The 15,411-nt window shown below is 41.2% G+C and overlaps 1 protein-coding gene across 1 annotated transcript; it reads right to left on the bottom strand.

The window, feature by feature from the left end:
- Nucleotides 1–549: 549 nt before the first annotated feature.
- On the bottom strand, nucleotides 550–15,138 carry LOC310708463 (receptor-type tyrosine-protein phosphatase C-like). Its single transcript, XM_083506853.1, has 9 exons — nucleotides 14,881–15,138; nucleotides 13,587–13,712; nucleotides 12,726–12,872; nucleotides 4,609–4,817; nucleotides 2,839–2,902; nucleotides 2,539–2,656; nucleotides 2,237–2,298; nucleotides 1,198–1,336; nucleotides 550–1,079 (listed from the first exon to the last, which is right to left on the bottom strand). Exons 1-9 carry the CDS (start codon nucleotides 15,041–15,043, stop codon nucleotides 1,067–1,069), a joined length of 1,041 nt encoding a protein of 346 aa, XP_083362979.1. The 5' UTR covers nucleotides 15,044–15,138; the 3' UTR covers nucleotides 550–1,066.
- Nucleotides 15,139–15,411: the final 273 nt, after the last annotated feature.

Raw genomic sequence — 15,411 nt, forward strand, 5'->3', positions numbered from 1 at the left:
GGCAATTTTTGTTTATAACAGGGTACAGACAGAAAACAGAATACCTACAAAGAAAAATAACCCCAAACCCGGAATAAATTCTCATTCAGAACAAAGCTTCTGTACATGGACCTGGCGCATATCCTCATGCTAAATGTCATAACCATCAATATATTTTGTTATAAAAGTGTTTGTAGCACTTTGGCAAGGTCTTAGACAGACAGACAGATCTCCCTGCCCACCAAAGGGATAACAATTTCAACATCAGGGATAACAAGAGATGTTGGAATGAAAGGAAGAGGGAAGAGTAACAAATGGAGAGGTGAAGGGCGCAAGGGAGCGAAGGGGATAGAATAACAGAAGCAAAGAAGGGTTCACAGTGGTCCTGTAATCCGACCTTCTGCAACGTAGGAATCTTTTGCCCAATGTGGGGCTCAAACGCCTGACTCTCAAATTAAGTCTCACACAGAGTTACAGAAGCAGGGTTTGTTAGAGGGGGGAACGTGCAGTATTTCCTGTGATAGCAAAGTTTATAAGGCGTTGTAACAGGAATCTAAGGCGTGAAGCCAATGAACTTTACACGTCTCTGTGCTACTGTTTCTACAACTGATCTCAAAACAGTTTGCAACTGACATTGAAGCATCCAATAAAACAATACAGAATAAAACATTGCTCAAAAGTAAAGCATGCATTCAAAGCAACATAATCAAAATTAAACATTGCAAAATTGGTCAACGACGGAATGCACATTTACAAACCCTCCAACGTTCCACAGATGAAAAATGAGAATAATAATGGCTAACATGCCATTCCAAACAACAACATTTACCATTTAAAAGACAACGTTGCACACATGTGAAAGAGGTAATGAAAAGTATCAACAATTTGTATAATATTAAAGCTGTGCTGTAGTACATCATATGGGGGGGGGGGTGTTAACAGAAAAATGGCAGGAGATTTTGAAACCGACTATTGCTCTTCAACTCCAGCTTGCATCCTCAAGTGGTTTATCTCTTTGTGCAGCTCCAATATGTCCTCATGCAAAGAATGATAGACTTGTAGAGGTGTAAGGGATCTCGAGGGTCATCTAGTCCAACCCCCTGCAACACATGAAAAAACTCGGTAACATTGGTAACCTTCATCACTGCTGTACAATTAACTGCTGGTTATTTATTTATTTTAATGGTAAGGGTACATCTGTGATCATTTCTCACTTACATGTTTAATTCATTTTCCTCTCTATGCTCAATACGATTGCCTGGACTTCTTACTGATGTACACATCTGGCTTCCTGTTAGAGGTTCTGTCTGCTCAGTCACATCCATTGTCGTGTTCTGTGGCCCACAGTTTTCATAATCTAGAAATAAGACAAAATACTTAGTATGGAGCAGTCTTATTTATTTATGTTTATTTCATAAAATGTATATGCCGCTTGGTTGTAGAAATAAAAAATAAATTCTCAAGGCAGTTTCCAAAACGAATAAAAGATATTAAACACAAATAATTAAAACATTCAAAAGATAATTAAAATCAATGATAAACTATAGACAGATTAAAGCACTCTGCACATGTGGGTAGGGTTGTCTAAAGAAAAATGTTTTCAGCGGGCACTAAAGAGTCCAGTGAAGGCGCCTGCTAATGTCAGCAGGCAGGGTTTGAAAAATCAATTTCATACAAATACAAAACAAGTATCAAATGGCATCTGTAACAATGGGTGGACCTACACTCGTTGTTTATAACGTTAAAGAGGCGTTATTAAAATGTGACACAAGGGGGTGCTGCAGAGCAGTGAGCCATTGGCAATGGGAAACAGCGGTGAGCTTTATATAATGTTATATTTAATAACGTTTTACAGGTCAATGTGAAACACTGACAAAGAAGTCCATAAAAGAGCATACCGCCCAATCAAAATCTTTCAAATTACATTAAAGCAATTCAGATTACTAAAATCAATACCACAATAAAAGTGATCAAACATAGAACCAGGAAGACAGAACCTTAAGTTGCACTAAAAGCTTAGTGAAGAGGGCGGAGTCTTCACTTGAAGGTTAAGAGTGAAGTCAGTGGTATATTAGCCACTTGGCAGCACAGAAGTAGCTATGGGAGGTTCATCAGGCCAATTCCCTGATTCTGCAATGCCTGCATGGGTCTATGAGGAAAGTGTCTACCTTACAACTCCAAGAAGCACGCTTCAGGGTTCGGTGCTGCTACCAAGGCATTGTCATGAGCTAGGCAGAAACATCAATTAAATACTTGCCCTTGCCAGAAGTAGGAGAATACCAGCCTCTGTTAAGAGGCAGCATAGGTACATCTTGATCCCTGTAAGAAACATAAACAGTTATGAAGGATGAGAGCAATGCTCCATGCTGGCCACATGACCCGGAAGCTGTATGCCGGCTCCCTCGGCCAGTAAAGCGAGATGAGCGCCGCAACCCCAGAGTCGGCCACGGCTGGACCTAATGGCCAGGGGTCCCTTTACTTTTTAAGGGGAAAAAATGTTGCGATCTTCTCATCTAATTGCATATACTTAAGAGATGAAAGGAAGGGAAATAACCTAACCTTGAATTTTTTATGATAAGGTTGTGAATTTTATGCAGAAGAAGGAGCAAAGCCAGGGACTTCCCAGTAATGAGGAATGCCAAACACGTCACTAGGTTTCCATTATTATTTACAACATCTAAAAAGAAGAGAGGGAGAGACAAGCTATGTTGAAAAGATTTTAGAAAATGTTAGCAGAAGTTAGTTCTGGCACATCTCTTCACTTTGCTTTCTGCATGTCATGTCATTTCTTACTCTGTGTTTTAACATGTAAATTAGGTTAATCAGCAAATTAAAAGAAGAATTGAAACTTCAGCTTACCTCTTCTTCTTACTGGGTGAGAGATCACAGGGTCTGAGGAATATTTCCCATTGTAGAAAATAACCTGATAAACAGAAATAACAGGGAATGCTGTTATTTTATTAGTCCAAAATGTATCACCACAAACAATGTGGCAGACCTTCCAAACAGTTTTCCACCTAAACCAAAGAAGTGATATCATAAAGAAAGCTACAGTGGTACCTTGGGTTACGAACTTAATTCGTTCCGGAGGTCCGTTCTTAACCTGAAACTGTTCTTAACCTGAGGCGCGCTTTCGCTAATGGGCCCTCCCGCTGCCACCGTGCCACCGGCGCACGATCTCCATTCTCATCCTGAGACAAAGTTCTCAGCTCAAGGTACTACTTCCGGGTTAGTGGAGTTTGTAACCTGAAGCGTTTGTAACCCGAAGTGTTTGTAACCCGAGGTACCACTGTACTTTTACACAAATGTAGGACGGTAAGGAGGTCCAACAGTAGGTGGAACCACTTTGAATAGCAGGCAGAGCAAACTAATTCTCATTTCGTTTCCATGTTCCTTCCTGCTGAGTTCTACAAGAGACAAAACTGAGACTCAAGAGCTGACTGGGGGCAAACTGAGGTTGATGGAGCAGTGCTCCACATGTGCTAACAGACCAGCTTCTACTGTGTCTACCTGTGGGTTGGGTAATAATGGAAAATGTTGAAGGGGAAATAAAGTCATTTTGTTTAGTTGTCTATTTCTTACAACGGGATGCGTAGTTGGAGAAGGCTATGGGATCTAAGAAAACAGGCATTCAGGTGGGTGAGTTTGGTGAAACTAGAGCCACCCTAATGCATAGCTGTCAACATTTTCCTTTTTTTAAGGGAAATTCCCTTATTCCAAATAGGATTCCTCGCAAGAAAAGGGAAAAGTTGACAGCTATGCCCTAATGGGTTCTACTGCAGTACCATGTCTTTTTCTAAGGCCAGGAAGAATATGGCAGCTCCAGAACAACTGCTATGCATTGTGCCTCAAATTTTTGCCCCACTGCCTTTAGAGGCAAAGGAGGTAATCTCAGGGAGATGCAATTGGCCATTCAGTAAATCCCTAGATCAATCTTATCCTCCACGATTCATCCCGCAGGGGAGATCAGAAAGAAGATGGAAATCTGTGTGCATTCAGCCAATCTCTTTATGAGAGAGGCTGCTCTAGAGAAAAGTTGCCCGAAAAATATGCCTGGAAATTAATAGAAGAGCACATCATTCTATTTAAGAAATACTCATTCAGATACAGCTAGTGGACCAGAACAAAGCCTGCTCCACTCCAGTCCACTCTCTGACTTCTTCCAGGTCCAAAAGGACCTGCATATCGGCGATCACACGTCACTTGGACACACCTAAAATGGCCGTTGCCTGTAAGGTAAAGGTAAAGGGACCCCTGACCATCAGGTCCAGTTGTGACTGACTCTGGGGTTGCGGCGCTCATCTCACTTTATTGGCCGAGGGAGCCGGAGTACAGCTTCCGGGTCATGTGGCCAGCATGACTAAGCCACTTCTGGCGAACCAGAGCAGTGCACAGAAACACAGTTTACCTTCCCGCCGGAGCAGGAAGTATTTATCTACTTGCACTTTGACGTGCTTTCGAACTGCTAGGTTGGCAGGAGCAGGGACCAAGCAACAGGAGCTCACCCCATCGCGGGGATTCGAACCGCGACCTTCTGATCAGCAAATCCTAGGCTCTGTGGTTTAACCCACAGTGCCACCCACGTCCCAGGTCGTTGCTGACCGTAAAAGTTAGAATTAAGCGATTTACCTTAAACTGGTATGTTGTCGAATGACAGAGGTCTATAACTTCAAAGTAACAGCTTTCGTTAGCTTCAATCATGGTCTCCATGTCTAAGAAGTACAAATAATATTTTTCTTCAGGACCATTTATTTGTTCTGGCTTCCTGCACTTGATCTTAACAGCACTGATTTCTTGGTTTAATGGGTCGACTTGCAGTTCTCTCACTGGTGTTGGCTCTGTTTAAAAGAGAAATGGTTGATATTCATAGTCTGCATGCTAAAGCTTTTAGATCTCATGAACAGATTAAAAAAAATCAGTGTGGGCTCTGAAACACTGTAGGTTTTTAGTTTTATTTTCTTCTGAAAAAGATTGCTTTGCACAATCTTTCATCCCTGTTTGCTGTGTTATAGGTTTGAGGGGGTGGGCAGCCCCCTCAAATCTCTGGACCCACACCTCTTTGACTTGGAGGGATATGATAATTGATGAGGATGGCAGACGTACTTAGCGTATGGGAAAGCAAAAGTTCACAGGAACTTTTCAAACCATATTATTAGGAAATCCCTAATGACGTTTGGGGAGAAGTTTAAAAACCTGCTCGAACCCAAGGTTCCCGGGTGGATCTCGCCAATAGAGGCGAAGGCGGTTAAGAGAAAAATACCCAGGGACTGTGGCCAACATATAAAGTACTTCTAAAGGAGGAGAATAACCAACTGAAATTAAAAAGCTTCGGGGAAATAAGAGAGTGCATTGGTGATTGGTTTCAATATCACCAATTATTTGAGACATTCAAAATTGATAGACAAAAGGGTTTCTCCACTGAGACTTCCAGATTTGAATCGGATTTGGTGAACTCCAGAATTAAAACACATTCTAAAGGAGGTGACAGCAGCTATGATTAAGTGGTCACAAGATTTTGGGTACTCAATAACAATGGAGCAGTGGGAAAACCTGTGGAAAATAACTTGGCATTTTACAGCCTGTTACTCGCTGAGAGAAAATTTTCTTTAAATGCAGCATTAACCCCCTGGAAATTGTCCAAGATGTTCAAAAATGTCCCCAATAATTGCTGGAGGTGTAAAGAAAAGCCAGGTACTTTATTCCATATGTGGTGGCAGTGTATAGAAATAAAGGTGTTTGGGGAGGATATCCACATAGAATTGGAAAAAATGTTAAAAATATATTTTAATAGGAAACCAGAAGCTTTCCTTTTGGGAATCACAGACTCGGATATTCCTAAAAAGGCTAAAGAGATTGTCTTATGTGCTATGGTCACAGCAAGAGTTCTTATTGTGGCAAATTAGAAAAGTGATGAAGACCCATCAAGATTAGAATGGATTCAAAAAATAACTGAATACACGGAATTAGATAGCATGTCAGAAAAGATGAAAAATAAACCAAAACAGGTATTTCTCTCAGAATGGGAAGTTTTTAAAATATACTTGAAAAATAAAAGTAGTAGTTTAAGGTCATACACAGAGTTCAAATAATTTCAGTAGCAGTGTTAAAAATGTGGTAAAACCAATGAATGGATTAAGGGATATTGAAATTGCACAAACTCGTTATGCAGTGGCAGCGAACAATTAATACAGAATCTGTAATAAGGAATAGACGGGAAGTCTGGCGCATAGAAAAAAGACCACTTTTATTTTATGTATTTAATGTTTTGAAGGTTATTAGTTGATGTATTAATTTTCTTTTTTTCTTTGGTGGTTATGGAATTTATTTTCTTTTTCTGTATGGTGTGTTAATGTGAACGGTAACAATAAAAATTTTAAAAAAATTTAAAAGAAAAGAAAAGAAATCTCTGGAATCAGTAAAGGATTAGAGTTTAACAGTGGCAGACCAAAGCTGTTGAGCTTTTCTTAAATGAGCCGCCACTCCCCCCGCAGTGCCTAGGACACCCAGCAACCGCCATGCCACCCTCCAGCTCCTCTGCCACTCAGAATCCCACCCCTGATCCCTAGCAGTGATCGTGCCAACCTACAAACCCCTCTGCCACCCTACAGGACAGCCCACCACCACCCCTGCCTAGCTACGCTACTAGGATTTAAGAAAACCCCTCTTTTCCCAGGTGCAGCAAGTGTTGAAAATAACACAGCCCAACTTCCCCAAGAGATCACTCAAAATATAAGCCATCCAGGGAACAGAAGGGCAGGGAGATAAGTGGTTAATGAAACAAAAGACTATGCCAAGCAGCAGAGGGGCAGAGCCTCTCCCCGGACCCTGGTCTTAGTTAGTAACAGGCCTACAGTTTACCTGAAGAGGGTGAGAGAAAAATCTTTGGAGTCTAGGAGTGGCAAGATGGAGGAAGCAGAGTTGGAGACTATCTGAGCTTGACTCCAACATGGCAGCTATGGCAGAGACAGGACCCTCTTGGGAGCTGCATGCTCTGAACTTCCCCCTATCTAGGTTCTATTTCTAGAACAATATCAGCTTCATATATTTTGATTCATCAGCCTGTTACGTCCTGTATTCACATCAAGCTGCAATTCTTTTTTAAAATCTGCACAATAATTTTCTTAGGAATAAAAATGCAGTATGGTGTCATTCTGGTTGCTTCCTCAAATAATATCCAGTGCCCATCAGGGTCAGCTTCAAAGATCACTCTCATCGGGTACCTACTGAGGCCCGTGCTCCGCAGAGCAACAACTACCAGCTTCCTCAGTCCTGTATACCTGAAGGAGCGTCTCCACCCCCAACGTTCAGCCCAGACACTGAGATCCAGCGCTGAGGGCCTTCTGGTGGTTCCCTCATTGCGAGAAGTGAGGTTACAGGGAACCAGACAGAGGGCCTTCTCGGTAGTGGCGCCTGCCCTGTGGAACGGCCTCCCTTCAAATGTGAAGGAAATAAGCAGCTATCCTATCTTTAAAAGACATCCGAAGGCAGCCCTGTTTAGGGAAGTTTTCAATATTTAATGCTGTATTGTTTTAACACTTGATTGGGATCAGCCCAGAGTGGCTGGGGAAACTCAGCCAGATGGGCGGGGTATAAATAATATATTTATTATTATTATTATTATTATTATTATTATTATTATTATTATTATTATTATTATTAATTCCAGAAGTCTGGGATTTGCTACTCCTCTTTCTTGTTGTATCTGCCTGCTAGGGATAGAGGGGGAATTGGTTCAGCCTGCTCTTGGCAGCTGTGTGACCCAATTCAATGGTCCTAAACTTGCTTTCGGATCAGAATGCAACTTCCAATCTGACAGTGCACATCACCCAAGAAGGGCACATGAAATGAAGTATTGTTGAGGTTATGTATAAAAGGCATGCTTCATAGGAAACCATGTTGTAAAGCCTTGAAAAAATATGCACTCCGGGGAAATATGTACCATAATGTAGATCATTTAAATGGTAACCTTTTAGGCATTCTTTCAAAAAAATCCACGCAAAATGGATGGACTTATGATTGAATGCCAGTGAAAATGTCCTCTGAGTGAAAGTGTAGTGACAGGAGTAAGGAGCAAGAGCAGGAGACTCTGCTTGTGGCTCCCTTTCGTTGACCATGCAGTTTTGTCTCAGGAAGGCCAGAAAATAAACAGTGGGGAGAAGAAGGTGGACCTAGCTGGAGAAGGGGCCCACAATGGACATCTTACCCAAGGGCCTCCAAACTTGGATCAGGCACTCCTGCCCAGATTATAATCTGTCACGGTAATACATTAAATCCCATTTGTATGCTTTTATTTATATGTGCACAACAATACCTTTCTTCATTGTAAAAGTTTAGTTTCTGGGATGAAGGCAAGTTCATAAGTGACTAAGCATCATGTTGTCATTTGCTGAATTTGCTGAAATAATCAATCAAACTAGAATACAAAAAGGGAGGTGTGAGGAGGTCAATGAAACAAGCAAATGGAAGTTAAAGATATGTAATATGGGATTTGTGTCTTTTTCCCCCTTCTTTTTTATCTTTTTGCTGTATTGTTGCATGGGTTTTTATGTCTTTTTTTCCTTGTTTTTCCCCCCTTTGTATTGTAGTGTTGTTTTTAATTCTTTTTTCCCCTTTTCTGTAATTTTGAAATTATTAATAAATATTATTTAAAAAAACAAAGGCCTCCCAGAACTCTCTCCCTGAAGAAGCCAGACTGGCTCCATCCTTGTCCTTCCACTGGCAGGTGAACTATTTATTGGTCCAATAGGCTTTTGGAGACAAACTGCTTTTAATGAATCAAAGATTTCAAGGATTGACACCATAACGAAAGATCTTCCCCTTCACTCCACTAGAAATGTTGTAGCTTTGAATCGCTAGCCAAGAAGTCATTGCACTCAGAGTTTTCCTGCCACAAGTGGCAGCCAGTGAAGTAGCGAGAGGGCAGGAAAGCGCACCTCTTGCCACAGATATGACTTATCCATTTGTTTCAAAGATCTATACGCTGCCCTTCAATACACTGTGCTTCTAGAGTGGCTTGCATAAGTTCAGTAAAACAGCAGACAAAGCACAATGTAAAACAGTAGAAGACTCAGAAGTGTAACACACTAAAAACAGTCAACTTAACACTCTTTCTGTATCTGTAGTTGATCCATCTTTTCGTGTGGCTGCACCGACATTTTGGAGCACCCTGCCTAGTGACAGGCGTACTTTTCTCAATGCTTGATAAAAACATTTTTGTTCAGACAAGCCTACCCAGATATGTAGAATGCTTACATGTGTTTCGTTCTGTTTTTCGCTTATTCCTGATTTTAATTATTATTTGAATGTTTTAAATAGCAGTTTCTAACTGTTTCTATTGTTTAGTGTTTTTTTTATAAACTGCTTTTGAGAGTTTTCTTCTTCTTTCAATCAAGCAATATATAAGTTGGATGAAATAAATGTCTTAGAATTAGGTAAAGGGACCCCTGACCATTAGGTCCAGTCGTGGCCGACTCTGGGGTTGCGGCACTCATCTCGCTTTATTGGCTGAGAGAGCCGGCATACAGCTTCCGGGTCATGTGGCCAGCATGACTAAGCCACTTCTGGCGAACCAGAGCAGCGCACGGAAACGCCGTTTACCTTCCCGCAGAAGCGGTACCTATTTATCTACTTGCACTTTGACGTGCTTTCGAACTGCTAGGTTGGCAGGAGCAGGGACCGAGCAATGGGAGCTCACCCCGTCGCGGGGATTTGAAACGCCGACCTTCTGATCGGCAGGTCCTAGGCTCTGTGATTTAACCCACAGTACCACCCATCTTAGAGTTAGAGGAAACTTTTATTAGTAAGCAAAGGACTAGCCTGACCATTTCTCCAACCAGAATATTTGCACTCTTAGAGGCATTTCATTATCGCCTCATGACAACAAACTGCTCTAGTCCACCCAGGAAAAATAAAGAAAATGTCTTCTTCCTGTCAAGTCATACATATTTTCAACATTCCTCCAAAAGTCACCCCAAACACCCCTCTTTACATGGCACAAGTATTCCTTCCAACATAGCTGATGACAGAACATTTAGACAAATTAGTATAAATGCTTTCCTATAGTCTGGGACAAAATATGACCTCAAGTACTAAGCGCAACCTCCTTTGGTTCCATCACAACCACCAAACGTAACGGAGAACGAACATGTAGGTAGATGTTATAGACCTCTGATCATCAATAACTTTGAGCCATTCTGATAAGTCAGATGATGCTTGGTTATAACCCAAGAGGGTGGGGAAATAACAATTTATTTCACAGGAAATTATTCCAATCATTCCTATAAATTTCATGCATTAAATGTTGAAAATGAATGATTTCCACATAGATAAATTTAGATGCAGCTGCCCATATGTAGTGTGCAATGCATACAGTAGCAGATTGTATGTAGCAAGTTTTTAAATAGGGGGTGGGGGACGGACTTTTAGTCATAGCGTTAGCACAATATTTGAGAACACAACTTACTTGCTGCTTTAGTGGGAATTGTCTTGCTACTTCGTTGCCCTTCCAGTACTGCATCATTCTGTGTTTTGGTGTATGCCCAGACATAGACACTATAATTTTTGTAGGGCTTTAAGTCCTTCCATATATGACTGGTATTCTTTGAAACATTATCTGTATTTTTAATTAAAAAAACAGTTTTAAAAGATTAGAAATTACATGGAATGGAACAAGATAAAACCATCAATACAGATAATAGCCAGCTTTCAACAATACATAACATTACAGTTCAGGCATTTGCTTGAACACGTGGAAAGTTAAACTGGAAGTGGGGTGAGGGGTGTGCACAAAAGTCCACCCCAACATTCCCAGACTGCTTTTCTTTGTGCAAATAAAAAGAATATTGAATAGGCTTCTTTGGAATAGACCTCAAGGCGCATGGAGGAACATATGAGAAGAGACACTGCTTCAGAGCCAAGAAGGCAGAGATGGGCGCAAGCACTCCTTGATTTCCATTTCTCTCAAAAATGAGCTGATCTACCGTATATTTCGCTCTATAAGACTCACCAGACCACAAGACGCACCTAGTTTTTGGAGGAGGAAAACAAGAAAAAAAATATTCTGAATCTCAGAAGCCAGAACAGCAAGAGGGATCTCTGTGCAGTGAAAGCAGCAATCCCTCTTGCTGTTCTGGCTTCTGGGATAGCTGTGCAGCCAGCATTCGCACCATAAGACGCACAACACATTTCCCCTTTTTAGAAGAGAAAAAGTGAGTCTTATACAGCAAAAAATACGGTATTTACCTCCCAATCAGAAAATGGCTCTGATCACTGGTGAACCCCTATAAATCAATGGAGAAATTTTCCCGCAGCCTGTGTGTTAGGGGAATACTTAGAAAAAGAGGGCCAGGGCTGTTGGCTTGTAATCAACTCTTCAAAGCATACCCCCAGTAAAATAGTTTTAAAATGATCTAAAAATACCCCAAAATAAATGTCATCCTCAGAACATTAAAAATGATTCCCAGGGTGCTGCTACCTTCACTAAGGGCTTCAATGCAGGGAAGGAACTCGCAAGCAAGCAGCACCCTGCAAGATCTAACCCCACTGCTCTCCCCTCCATCCCATCTGTTTAACTAGGATTTAAGATTAACCCCCCACCTCCTTGATACAGGACTGGATGTGGGACAGAGTGGTGGGGGGGGTCACCCCCCAGAGAATCACAGAATGGGTCTGCCTGATCCAGGGGCAACAAAGCAGATCAGAAGATCTCTGCACACACACACACACACACACACACACACACACACACACACACACCTAATATCTACAAATGGACTTAATATGCTTTCTGGCAAAATGATGCAAAATGTACATACTTTTTTCACTGCAGTGGTCCCCGAGGCAGACCATGTACCCATCAATAGGGCCGTTTTCTTCGGATTGTGGCTTCTTCCACGTGATTTCTATTGTAGAATTACTTGAATTCCATGAAATATCTTCAGGCTTGCCAGGTGCTGATGCAGGAATTTAGCGGGGGGGGGGGGGACTCTTTTAAAAATTATTCAGGAACCCAGTGATAGTTCATAGAATCACAGAATCATGGAGTTGGAAGAGACCCAAGGGTCATCTAGTCCAACCCGCTGCAATGCAGGAATCTCAACCAAAGCATCTATGACCCATGGCCATCCAACCTGTGCTTAAAAACCTCCAGTGAAGGACAGTCCACTACCTTCCGAGAAAGTCAAAGTTTTACTGTTGAACAGTTCTTAATGGTGGAAGGTTCTTCCTGATTTTTTTACAGTTCAGCAGTTCAAAAACTACTAAGCAATTAAAGATATAAAAATGTTTAAAAAGCAGTAGGTAGGGCCAGGGATGGATAGATGAATGAATGAATGAATGAATGGAATGGGATGGACTTATGATTGATCTGTCCATTCCTACTGTCATTTCCCCTGTCCTCTGAGTTAAAGTGTAGTGACAGGAGTAAGGAGAAAGAGCAGGAGACTCTGCTTGTGGCTCCCTTTGGACTACCATGCAGTTTTGTCTCAGGAAGGCCAGAAAATAAACAGTGGGGAGAAGAAGGTGGACCTAGCTGGAGAAGGGGCCCACAATGGACATCTTACCCAAGGGCCTCCAAACTCGGATCAGGCACTCCTGCCCAGATTATAATCTGTCACGGTAATACATTAAATCCTATTTATATGCTTTTATTTATATGTGCACATAGATACCCTTCTTCGTTATAAAAGTTTAGTTTCTGGGATGAAGGCAAGTTCATAAGTGACTAAGCATCATGTTGTCATACTCACTTCCATAATCTGTTGTTAGCTGTTTGTTGCCAGTTTTCACATTTTTGCCATTATACCGTATTTCTGATGAACAATTGTAGTTCTTGTTGGGTGATAAACCTGTCACTGTACAACCATTCTGCTCCTCAGTGGGCCGAAAATTCTGATCTATAAGAAATTGCAAAACATCATTGCTCCGTACTCCAGGCATCCAGAAGCATCTATGCCATGGATGGGGAATTTCCTTACCATTGGCCATGCTGCTTGAGGGAGCTGAGTCCAAGAAGATATGGAGGGTCTTGTAGGTTAGTTTGATTGACAAAGAATCAAGAACATGCTACCCCACTGTCTTCCTGATAAGAACTGGAGCTACGGTGAGCCACTTTGACAAGATCCCTCTTCCTTCCCCTGACCTCACCTCCAAGTGAGCTGCTCTTTGACTGTAGCTATATGTTTTAGGTCTCCCCTAGCCTACACTTCTTTAGCACCATCCATATCTAATGCTTCACACAAAATATTGCACCCTTGTTATCTACAGTAATTAAATCTGGAGTAACTATCAACAACTTGTGATTTTTTAGGGACTTGCAGCCACTCGTGTAGAGTAAGATCCTTCTGGATTTCATATTACCTATTGCAGGAGGTATTTCTTCTTGCTATTTCATTAAGGAGAGAGAGAGAGAGAGAGAGAGAGAGAGAGAGAGAGAGAGAGAGAGAGAGAGAGAGACTCATACTTTTACCAGACTTGCTTGCCTTTCCACCTCTCTATACTTAATTCTAAATACGTTCATACACAGGACACAAAAGCAAAGGTCCCCAATAAAGTGCATTTAATTCTCCAGCCAATAAAGACAGAAATTCAAAACTTCTAAAATCTCCTACCATAAGGAACACAGTAACACAAATATCTTAAATGGCAACGATGCTTATCATATCCACGATTGTTCCAAGATAAAGTCACACTGGTGTTACTTTTTGGTGGTTCTTCCAGTTTCCACTTATCGGTTTCTTCCAAATAAAGAAAAAGGAGAAAAATATCACAATGACATTCTGTTCAGTATTTCTTTTTTAGTTTTAAAAGCATGCTGGATAATATATTGCTTAATGGGTTGCATCATTTTACCCCAAATGAGTACCTAACACAGTTTTCAGTGTTCATCTATTCATTTTGAATTAGCGTACTTTTATGTGTTAGATGACTATGAGATACGATGGAAGGAGAAATAAAAACATTGCTTAGCTTTAAAAACCTGTTGTTGAGAGAAATCTAGTGAATTACCAATCATCTAGACTTGAATCAAGAGCACTGGGCACAAATCAGCCTCAGTTGAGCATTTTAAAATCCTAATAGATTTCAAAGGTTTAAAATTTCCCTCTGCGACCTATGGGATTTAGTGGTGCTTGTGGATTATTTGTCCAGCACTTACTGTATTTTTCGTTCTATAAGATGCACCAGACCACAAGACGCACCTGGTTTTTGGAGTGGGAAAACAAGGAAAAAAAATATTCTGAATCTCAGAGGCCAGAACAGCAAGAGGGATCGCCGTGCAGTGAAAGCAGCAATCCCTCTTGCTGTTCTGGCTTCTGGGATAGCTGCGCAGCCTGCATTTGCTCCATAAGACGCACAACACATTTCCCTTTACTTTTTAGGAGGGAAAAAGTGAGTCTTATAGAGCAAAAAATACGGTAATTCTAATCATTACAGCATCATTCTAGAATCACTACAGTCCTTCACCTCTCGCCAGCTTCATGCATTCACTTCGTTGGCATTGCTCATGACTCAAGGGGCACAACTGCTTGCTGTTTTCAATATAAAACCAATACAAATCTGAACACAATAACTTGAAAGAAAATCTCTTCAATTTTGGTGGAGCATGACAACGACATTTCCGATTATTAGTTGCACATTCTTTTATTCTAAATAGCATAGAGAAGCCACCAGAGTTACTATGCGATTAACAGTGGTTGGAAACCATAAAAAAACAGAAAACCAGTATATTAGCTGACAGCAAAAAAATTAAAACTGACTTCCTGCACCCTCTCTAGCCCTCTGACATACCCCCAGGTTACGTTCTCCCAATAGCTTAGCACTGGGGGGGGGGGGACAGCTCATCAGAGTGGCTGAAAAACAAGAAGGCAGATTTTGCTTAAATAAATGAGAAGTATCTGATCTTACCAGGGGGGACATGAACTGATAATGTTAAATCATTACATCCAGTAAAAGATACTACTATCATGTATTCGTCACATTCTTGAAGTCCAGCAAGTGTGTTTCGGTCCTTGTCCCAAGTACAGTGGGCATTTTCACAGCTAACATGTTGCAGCTCTGCCCTATTCATAACTGCAAGTTCTGCAGTGACGCCTTCTGAATTGTATTTATAACGAGCCACTGAAATGCTACTACGACCTAAGAGAACAAATCAATGTTAAAATGCTTGTTGCACTGGAACATTTTAAAAACAAGCCAACCGCAAACAATGTTTAATGTGCATTAACAGTTTAAAGAGAGGCACAGTGTGTGCACTACAGGTGATACAAATTGTCCTTCTGCTGATCCCTTAGATCTGCAACTGCCTGTTTTCCTTCAGTTCATACTGGTAATATTTCAGTTCATTAACCAGATCTGCCCAACCTGTGTGACTCACCAAGCCAAGCACAGCTCATCAGCAATATATACAGTGGTGCCCCGCTAGACGAAAGAGTTTTC

This window comes from Podarcis liolepis, assembly GCF_965112155.1.
Source record: "Podarcis liolepis genome assembly, chromosome: 6".
Lineage (NCBI taxonomy): Eukaryota > Metazoa > Chordata > Lepidosauria > Squamata > Lacertidae > Podarcis > Podarcis liolepis.